This window comes from Vipera berus (genome assembly GCF_964194415.1).
Source record: "Vipera berus genome assembly, chromosome: 1".
Taxonomy (NCBI): domain Eukaryota; kingdom Metazoa; phylum Chordata; class Lepidosauria; order Squamata; family Viperidae; genus Vipera; species Vipera berus.
In genome coordinates this window covers 358673451-358683868 of record NC_138202.1, presented here as the reverse complement: position 1 = coordinate 358683868, position 10418 = coordinate 358673451, and the positions used below count along the sequence as shown (strand labels likewise).

The following is a 10418-nucleotide window of genomic DNA, read 5'->3' as shown; positions in this document are numbered from 1 at the left end:
TCAGTCAATTTCCATCTGTGGTCAAAGCAAGAACATCCGGCATTAGCAGCATTGGGACACCTTGACTTTGCTTGCCAAAAGTTCGCAAAAGGAGATCACATGGCCTCGGGACGCGGTGACCGTCACAAATGCGAACCCGTTGCCGAGCATCTGAATTTTGTTCACATGATCGTGGGGATGCTGGAAGAGTCGTAACAATGAAAAACAGTCATCATGTTCCCAGAATTCCCAGCCAGCATGTTCGAAAAACTGCTCTTTCTGGCCAAACTGCAAAACTGCAGATAGATGCTTGCTGTCCATGGTGCTGAATGGACGACGCTGTTGCGTCTCAAGGAGCTATCCAAGGTCCTGAATGAATCAATCGGAATACAGCTGGAAGGGACCTCAGAGGTCATCTAGTCCAACCCCCTGCTCAGGCAGGAAACCCTATACTATTTCAGACAAATGGCTGTCCAGTCTCTTCTTAAAAACCTCCAGTGTTGGAGCATTCACCACCTCTGGAGGCAGGTTGTTCCACTGGTTCATTGTTCTAACTGTCAGGAAGTTTCTCCTTAGTTCTAGGTTGCTTCTCTCCTTGACTAGTTTCCATCCGTTGCTTCTTCTCCTGCGTTCCAGTGCTTTGGAGAATAGGTGGACCCCCTCTTCTTTGGGCATCCCCTCAAATATTGGAAGACTGCTGTCATGTTCCCCCCCCCCCAGTCCTTCTTTTCTCTAGACCAGGGGTGTCAAACTCAATTTCATTGAGGGCCGCATAAGCATTGCGGTTGCCCTCAGGGGGCCGGGTGGGCATGGTCTGGGTGGGTGTGGCCTACTGGGTGGGCGTGGCCAGCTCTACATCATTCGCATCAAGGGTGCCTATGAGGGCCTGGGCAGGAGTGGGACAGATCTGAGGGTCTCTGGCAGAAGGAGGGTCTCTGGGCCAGGGCCAAGGCAGTGGGGGCCGTTCCCTCACTGTTTCCAGGATGGCTTCGCGGGCCGCATGAAACCACTTCACGGGCCGGATCCGGCCCCCGGGCCTTGTGTTTGACATGTCTGCTCTAGACTGACCGTACCCAATTCCTGCAGCCCTTCTTATGTTTTCCTCTCCAGGCCTTTGATCATCTTAGTCCAGCCTGACATCAATTAAACCCCATGTAAAACAAACAGGTAGTACTCAAGTTACGGCTATTCATTTCCAGATAGTCCTTGACTTACAACACTTTATTGAGTGATGGTTCAAAGTGACAGTGGCATTGATAAAAGTGACTTACGACTGTTTTTCACACTTATCACCAGTGCAGCATCCCCGCGGTCACATGATCAAAATTCCGATGCTTGGCAACTGTTTCATATTTATGACGGTGGCAGGGTCCCGGAGTCATGTGATCCCATTCTGTGACCTTCAGACAAGCAAAGTCAAGGGGGGAAGCCAGATTCATTTAACAACCATCCACTGCCACGACTTCGATCCTGACCAGCCCAAGATGGACTCAGCCTTCCGTCTTTCTGAGGTCGGTAAAATGAGGATGGAGATTGTTGGGGGAAAAATATGCTGATTCTGTAAACCTGCACAGAGAGGGCTGTAAAGCACTGAGAAGCAGTATACAAATCCATAAGCGCTATGGCTATGCTATCCCCAATTTGAGACCTTCTGACAAGCAAAGTCTATGGGGGCGGGGACCCCCATTCTTTTAATGACTGCACAATTCATTTAACCACGGCAGTGATTCGCTTAACAACCGTGGCAAGAGAGGTCGTAAAATGGGACAAAACCCGCTTAACAATGATCTTGCTCAGCTCTGGCAATTTTGGGCTCAACTGTGGACGTAAGACGAGGATCCACCTGTACCAAATGCGCCGTCCTCACACCAGTTCATGCATCAAACTGGACGTGATTTCCTTAGCGGGACGGTCTCTTTAAATAAGACCGATCTGTTTTTGCAATAGGTCACGGCCCAGAAAAGCCGCCGTTTGGACTCACCATTATGAACCTCCTCTTACGCATTGGGCCACCCCACCACCTGTTCCCATCAATGGGGGTGTCAGAAGGCCCTTTTCTCTTTGGGGGTTATTGGAACAGCTGCGAGAAGCAAAGCTTTGACGAGAGATAAAAGAGCTTAACTGGAATGGCCAGGCGGCCTCCTCGTAAATCTTTGATTTATGAAATGTGTAAGGCCGTTCCAATCTATCACGGCTGGGAGAGAGGGGGGCGGGTTACATAAACAAACGAACTAAGGGATGGTTGCAACACGAGGACTTCCTGGATGCTTTAACACCCCCCCCCCCGGCTTTCTTTGAACTGAGACTGTCGATCTGTTCCGCCTTTGGCTCTCCCGACTGGAGCCCTGAAGAACGGCATTCATTTTCGTGTTGTAATTCTTAACCCTAAATCTTTTTAACATTCCTATCGTTTCATATTCTCTTTTACAGGTGTATGGCTAGGCGCCAAGAAGTCGCCTGACAATAAGGTGCGCAGTTTATCAATTTAACAATAGAGATGGTTTGATCTAGTAGTTAAGGCACCAGATTAGAAATCAAGGGACGGTGAGTTCTAGTCTCGCCTTAGGCATGAAAGCCAGCCGGGTGACTTTGAGCCAATCACCAGGAGATGGTGAGTTCTAGTCCCGCCTTAGGCATGAAAGCCAGCTGGGTGACTTTGGGCCAATCACCAGGAGACGGTGAGTTCTAGTCCCGCCTTAGCCATGAAAGGCAGCTGGGTGCCTTTGGGCCAATCACCAGGAGACGGTGAGTTCTAGTCCCGCCTTAGGCATGAAAGCCAGCTGGGTGACTCTGGGCCAATCACCAGGAGATGGTGAGTTCTAGTCCCGCCTTAGCCATGAAAGCCAGCTGGGTGACTCTAGGCCAATCACCAGGAGATGGTGAGTTCTAGTTCCGCCTTAGCCATGAAAGCCAGCTGGGTGACTCTGGACCAATCACCAGGAGACGGTGAGTTCTAGTCCCACTTTAGGCATGAAAGCCAGCTGGGTGACTCTGGGCCAATCACCAGGAGATGGCGAGTTCTAGTCCCGCCTTAGGCATGAAAGCCAGCTGGGTGACTCTGGGCCAATCACCAGGAGATGGCGAGTTCTAGTCCCGCCTTAGGCATGAAAGCCAGCTGGGTGGCCTGGAACCAGTGCTTTGTCTCTCAGCACCACTCCCCCTTCAGAGTGATTGTTGTGGGGAAAATAGGAGGAGGAAGGACTATTTATTAGCTATGTTTATAAAAATAATAAAGGTAAATGAATCAATCAAAAAATGCAGGTAGTCCTTGAACCACGTTGTAGCCCCAAATTCCTGATGCTAATAAAGGCAATTGTTACATGAGTTTTGCTCCATTTTACGACATTTCTTGGCACCGCCGTTAAGAGAATCACTGGGGTTCTTACGTGAATCTGGCTTTTCCCATTGACTTTGCTTATCAGAAGGTCGCAAAAGGGGATCAGTGAGCCCGGGATGCTGCCAGCGTCACAAATATGAACCAATTGCCGAGTGTCCGAATCCTGATCACCTGACCAGGGGGGCAAAAGGGTCATAAGTCACCCTTGTAACTTCAAACGGCCACTAAAGAAATGGTTGTAAGTCAAGGACTATGCGCTACTCCATAGCTGGAGGAAAGTTACCCTCTGGGCCTGGGGGATCCATTGTACCTTCGAACACCCTCTTAGTGACTTGCTGTAAGAAGAGGACTCTCTGTATGTGATAGACAGGTAGATCTCGACTTAACAACCCTTCATTTAGTAACTTTGCAGTTAAAACAGCGCTAAAAACAGTGACTTATGACTGGTCCTCCTACTTACGACTGTTGCAACATTTCCCATGATCACATCACACATGTCTAGTCTAATGAAGAGAAGAACGTGGGGGGACATGATAGCAGCCTTCCAATATCTCAGGGGCTGCCCCAAACAAGAGGGAGCCAAGCTAGTCTCCAAAGCGCCTGAAGAGAAGAAGCAACGGATGGAAACTCATCAAGGAGAGAAGCAACCTGGAATTAAGGAAAAACTTCCCGACAGTGAGGACAATTAACCAGTGGAACAGCTTGCCTCCAGAAGCAGTGAATGCTCCAACACTGGAAGTCTTTAAGAAGAGATTGGACAGCCATTTCTCTGAAATGGTATAGAGTTTCCTGCCTGAGCAGGGGGTTGGACTAGATGACCTCCAAGGTCCCTTCCAGCTCTATTCTATTCTATTCTATTCTATTCTATTCTATTCTATTCTATTCTATTCTATTCTATTGAAGTCGTAAGTTCAGGACTACCTGTACCATTTCAGATAAACCTTCAATCTCGTCTTAAAAACTTCCAGTGTTGGAGAACCCACAGCTTCTGGTGGCAAGTGGTTCCACTGGTTAATTTCTCTCACTGTCAGGAAATTTCTCCTTAGTTCCAGGTTGCTTCTCTCCTTGGTTAGTTTCCAACCATTGCTTCTTGTCCTGCCTTCAGGGGCTTTGGAGAATAGCTTGACTCCCCCTTCTTTGGGGCAGCCCCTTGAATACTGGAAGACTGCTATCATGTCATGCCCACCTCAGCCAAAGGCGCATTTAACACACACCCCGGGCTGCTGTTTCGGTGCCTAGAAACGTCTTCTTAGCCATTACAAGGGCCTGACTTTCAGATGCTTCAATCACTTTTCCACTTGGCCATTAAAAACAATATGGGAAAAATGAGACAGGGAGGATCCCCTGACATTAGCTATTCAGGAAAGCTAAAAACGGCATTCTGTCGTTACCAGTTATAAAGAGTGAAGCATTTAGTTCAAGAATTTGGGGCCAGAAAAGAATCTGAGATCTCTTACTGTCCATCAGATCAAGGCTAAGGAGCTATAACAAAAAAAAGCTTCGGTTTGAGAGAGACTTTGAATAGGTGGTTAAGGGCTTAAGGAACCAGGTTAAAAACTAGGAGACAGTGAGTTCTAGTCCCACCTTAGGTATGAAAGCCCACTAGGTGACTTTGAACCAATCACCAGGAGATGGTGAGTTCTAGTCCCACCTCAGGCATGAAAGCTGGCTGCGTGACTTTGGGCAAATCACTAGGAGGCAGTGAGTTCTAGTCCCGCGTTAGGCATGAAAGCCAGCTGGGTGACTTTGGGCCAAACACCAGGAGACAGTGAGTTCTAGTCCCACTTTAGGCATGAAAGCCAGCTGGGTGACATTGGGCCAATGACCAGGAGACAGTGAGTTCTAGTCCCACCTTAGACAAGAAAGGCCAGTGGGTGGCTTTGGGTCAATCACCAGGAGAGGGTGAGTTCTAGTCCCGTGTTAGGCATGAAAGCCAGCTAGGTGAGTTTGGGCCAAGCATCAGGAGGTGATGAGTTCTAGTCCTGCCTTAGTCATGAAAGCTTCTAAGGTGACTTTGTGCGAGTCCTGCCTGCCTCAGTGCAACCCACCCGGCAAGGTGGTAGTTTTTTGGGGAAAATAGGAGGAAGAAGGACATATTCACCACCAAGAGTTATTTGTAAAAATAGGAAAGGCAGGAAAGAAAGAAAGAAAGAAAGAAAGAAAGAAAGAAAGAAAGAAAGAAAGAAAGAAAGAAAGAAAGAAAGAAAGAAAGAAAGGAAAGGAAGGAAGGAAGGAAGGAAGGAAGGAAGGAAGGAAGGAAGGAAGGAAGGAAAAAGAAAGAAAGAAAGAAAGAAAGAAAGAAAGAAAGAAAGAAAGAAAGAAAGAAAGAAAGGGAAGGAAGGAAGGAAGGAAGGAAGGAAGGAAGGAAGGAAGGAAGGAAGGAAGGAAGGAAGGAAGGAAGGAAGGAAGGGACAGAGAGAAAAGAGGGAGGGAGGGAGGGAGAGAGGAGAGATAAGAGTGGGGAGGGAGGGGAAAAGGAAGGAAGGAAAGAAAGAAGGAAGGACTTACAACCAGCCAGCCAAACTCAAGATTGAAAGCTGCAATTCCCATTTCACTGCCCAGTGCAGAATAATAGTCATAATTGTCATTTTTACAAGGAAGGGCGTCAGCTTGGCTAGCGGTGGAATCAAACAGCCCGTGAAATGGGCTTGCCTGCTAAAGGACCCCAGACTCTTTTGTCCTCTCTCTGCCACCACAACCCTCTCCCCCCCCCCCTCTCCCACACACACATATGCACTTTCCAACAAAAGAACGCAGGGCGAAAACAAAATGATCCATTAACCACAATACACCATCAGCAGGACCCCTAGGAAAATAACACCCAGTTCCCTGCATTGTACAAGCGACCTGTTGAAGCCATTCCTGCTCATCTTAACAGGAGTGGGGTCCTTTGGGGGTGTGGGGGGGGTGTTAACAGCCCAATCTCAGCCGCTTCTCTTTTTTTAAAATTTACACCCCCATCCCGTTAAAAAAATAAAAAAATAAAAATCCATACCAGAGATCTGGATTTATTTATTTTTTTTAAAAAAAGCCTACTATGAACCCATATTGCAACCGGATGAACTTTTAAACACCTTTATTTGAATCTCTGGCTTTATGAAGGATTGTTGTTGTTGTGGTGGTGGGTTTTTTTCTGATTTGCAACAATTCTACTCCTTGGAAAGGGTGCAAAAAGGCACAGCTGCCTTATCGTCTTCTCCTTCGCACGCCTGTTGTGCCGCAACTCACACAGAACTGGGGACGTGAAGCGTGCCGAAGTCCCCCCCCCCCGCCTTGTAGGACCCACCATCGTCAGCCCAAACGGGGTGCAACCCCCCCCCACACACACACTCAAGGAAGAAAAATTAGCCCAATGGCCGCAAGCTGATTTCATCGGTCCTGTGTCCAGGCTAATCTTTTAATGACAATTATCGTCTGTCTCACCGTCAGCCAGATGTCCAGGCTGGATTTGGCATTTTAATCCACCTATCCTATCCCATCCTTCCCAAGGACCTGGGATAGGCAGAGGTGGATGTTTGATGGTGTTTAGAGATATTCAGCCTTCCATCCTTCCGAGGTAGGTAAAAGGAGGACCCAGATTGTTGGGGGCAATAAGCTGACTTTGTAATAATGCCGCTTGGGGTGTGTGTGAAATCCCTAATAAGCAGGCATATACATAGAATGAAGGCTATTGCTAAGCACATTTGATTTGTGCTTAAATTGTAAGCCGCCCTGAGTCTTTGGAGAAGGGCGGGATATAAATGGGATTAAAATAAAAAATAAAATTGTTGGAGAAATGTAAGCACTTCCACATCGAGCTGCCTTTTGCAATTGACCGATGGTGAATTCGTCAATGCCGGATGGCACTTCTCGCACCTAAGGCCCCTGTAACTCTTGGTTATTCCCTCGGCTTTCTTTCTTTTGCCACAGTCGTCCTAATTTCAGGTGTGTGGGGGTTTTTTTTGTTTTTTTTTTGTATTGTTGCGATCATTGTCCACTGGTGCTGCAATGCTCCCAGCCGAGCAAACGTGCCAATTACAAAGAACTGCCTCTCGGGGAGGTTCCCACGACGCGCTAACCCCACGGGCGCTGCATGTTGCGTGAAGCCACCCGCCGCAAGCAGAAAGCGCGACTTAGGGTTGGACCGGGAGGGGGTGTCTAACCGGGTCGGAAGGGGGTCCCTACAGCCCGCCGCTGAATCGATCCGTCCGTCCGTCCGTCCACCGGGCCCACGGACACGCGGCGGGCGCAAAGCGCGATCGCGGGTGGGTGAGTGGCTGGCAAGACGGAAATCAACCCGTCTCGTTATTCTCACGGCCCACCCGGCTGGGCGAAGACCCACTCCCCCCCTTCCAAAGCGAGCCCACCGCCGAGACCCTTCCCCACGCACGTCCACCCACCCACGCACACACACACACCGATCCCACGCAGCCCGGGCCTCACCTGCCAGGAGGCGGAGGGGATCCGTCCGAAGCCCCCCAGGCCGGCCAGGCCGTCGCAGGGCTCCACGTGCGGCGTGGCGGCTTCCGAGCAGTGCCAGAGCAAGCCGAAGCTCACCTCGCCCGCGCCGCCCACGGCTTCCACGGAGGCGGGCGCGGGGCTCCCCCACCGCCGGCCGCCCCCTGCCCGCGGGCGGACGATCCAGGCGGGCGAGAGGAAAGCCAGGCTGCAGACGGCCAGCAGGCAGGAGGACAGCAGGGCCCAGAAGCAGCCCACGCCGCTCAACATCGTGGGCAGAGCCGCGGCGTGGGGCAGCCGGCCCGAGGCCAGCAAGGGAGCCGGGCGCCCGGGCAGCAGTGCCGCTTGCCCGCCGCTGCCCGCCGCTGCCTCCTCTTCCTCCTCCTCCTCCTCCTTCTTCTTCTTCTTCTTGCGGCGCGGAGGCATGGAGGGGGCCGGGCCAAGCCACCTCCCGAGCCACGCGCGATCGCGGCTCACAGCAGGAGCCGGCGCCTGCAGGTGCCTCCCCCCGCCTGGCCGCTTGGCCTCGCCTTCCCGGTGGGCGTCTCCCGGCAGCCGGCTCCCCATCACGTGCAGGCCGGCCCCACCCACCCGCGAAGGGGAAGCGGGGCTGGCGTGGGGAGGGGTGGGTGTGTGGGTGGGGTGGGGGGGTCTTCTCCTCCCTTCCCCAGTGAAAAGTCTTCCCTTCTTCCCCCGCTAGTGAAAAGTCTCCCCCTGCTTCCCCCCCCCCCCACCCACTGGTGAAAAGCCAGGCTCGGATAAGGGCGGAAGGAAGGGAGATTCTTGGGGCGGGGGGCTTTAAAAGAGAGAGACACCAGAGAGAGAGAGGGAGGGAGGGAGGGAGGGAGGGAGAGAGAGAGAGAGAGAGAGAGAGAGAGAGAGAGAGAGAGAGACAGAGACAGAGACAGAGACAGAGAGACAGGGAGAGAGGGAGAGAGAGACAGAGAGACAGAGAGAGAGAGGGAGAGAGAGGGAGAGAGAGAGAGAGAGAGAGAGAGAGAGACACCAGAGAGAGAGAGAGAGAGAGAGAGGGGGGGGAGAGAGAGACAGAGAGAGAGAGAGAGAGAGAGAGAGAGACAGAGAGGGAGAGAGAGACAGAGAGACAGAGAGAGAGAGGGAGAGAGAGAGAGAGACACCAGAGAGAGACACGAGAGAGAGAGAGAGAGAGAGAGAGAGAGAGAGAGAGAGAGAGAGAGAGAGAGAGAGAGAGAGAGAGAGAGAGAGAGAGAGAGAGAGAGAGAGAGAGACCGACCAGGCTTTCCCACGACTGGGAACTCTGCATTCAATGCCTAAGCAGCGGGATCCGCCCGCAGTAGCGGAGTCCAAGACTCGCGGGAAGAACGTGAGGAGGCGAAACACGCGGAGAGCCCCCCATGCCTTAGGGTCGGGCTTGGTCCGCTGCGTGTTCCGTACAGGATTAGTACCTAACCCGGCCTCTAGGCTGGTCAGTGAGGGACAGGTGTATTCTAAGGCGTTGCTGCCCTCTAGCGGCCGGCCTGTGTTTCGCAGCATTGATTAGTGCCGCTGAGCTGTAGGATGGTGAATGATCGATCATCAAGGGGTAATCGTGGATGGGGCCATTTTGGGGGGAAAGAGTCCTCCTTTGAGGCCTGTGTGGTTGTGGCGAACTCTTCTTCGCACACGTCTGTGAGAGCCTAGGCTTTTCGAGGATAGAGATCTTGGCCAACTTGAACCATGGGCCCTATCCAACAAAATGAGTTTCCACGTGGAGAAAAGCAAAGTTTTACATTTAAAGGTAAAGGTAAAGGTTCCCCCGCACATGCGTGCTAGTCGTTTACAACTCTAGGGGCCGGTGCTCATCTCTGTTTCAAAGCCGAACAGCCAGCGCTTGTCCGAGGACATCTCCGTAGTCATGTGGCCAGCATGACTAGACGCCAAAGGCGCACGGAACGCTGTTACCTTCCCACCGTAGTGGTCCCTATTTGTCTACTTGCATTTTTACGTGCTTTCGAACTGCTAGGTTGGCAGAAGCTGGGACGAGTAACAGGCGCTCACTCTGTTACGCGGCGCTCGGGATTCGACCCGCCAAACTGCCGACCTTCTGATCAACAAGCTCAGCGTCCTAAAGGCACAAGTAGAGACTGGGTGAGACCTGGCTCAAAAACAGCAACTGTGAGAGGGACCTCGGAGTCCGAGTGGACGATCACTTGACCGTGAGCCAGTTGTGTGCGGCAGCAGCCAAAAAAGTGAATACAATCCTGGGTTGTTTAAACAGAGGCATATAATCAAGATCACGCGAGGTATTAGTGTTGTTGTTGTTGTTGTTTGCTGCGAAGTTGTGTCCGACCCATCGCGACCCCATGGACAACGTTCCTCCAGGCCTTCCTGTCCTCTACCATCTTCTGGAGTCCATCTAGGCTCACACCTCCTGCTTCAGTGACTCCATCCAGCCACCTCATTCTCTGTCGTCCCCTTCTTCTCTTGCCCTCAATCTTTCCCAGCATTAGGCTCTTCTCCAGTGAGTCCTTCCTTCTCATGAGGTGACCAAAGGATTTGAGTTTCAACTTCAGGATCTGGCCTTCTAAAGAGCAGTCAGGGTTGATCTCCTCTAGGACCGACCGGTTTGATCGCCTTGCAGTCCAAGGGACTCGCAGGAGTCTTCTCCAGCACCAGAGTTCAAAGGCCTCCATTCTTTGGCGCTCGG

General features: G+C 51.6%; 1 protein-coding gene across 1 annotated transcript in view; it reads right to left on the bottom strand.

The window, feature by feature from the left end:
- LHFPL7 (LHFPL tetraspan subfamily member 7) overlaps positions 1-8179 on the bottom strand; it is a gene marked incomplete at its 5' end in the record, with an annotated part of 77407 nt that extends 69228 nt beyond the window's left edge. The window contains one exon of the mRNA XM_081315444.1: positions 7739-8179. Coding sequence (XP_081171570.1) covers positions 7739-8179 — 441 coding nt within the window. The remainder of the gene's footprint in view (positions 1-7738) is intronic.
- Positions 8180-10418: the final 2239 nt, after the last annotated feature.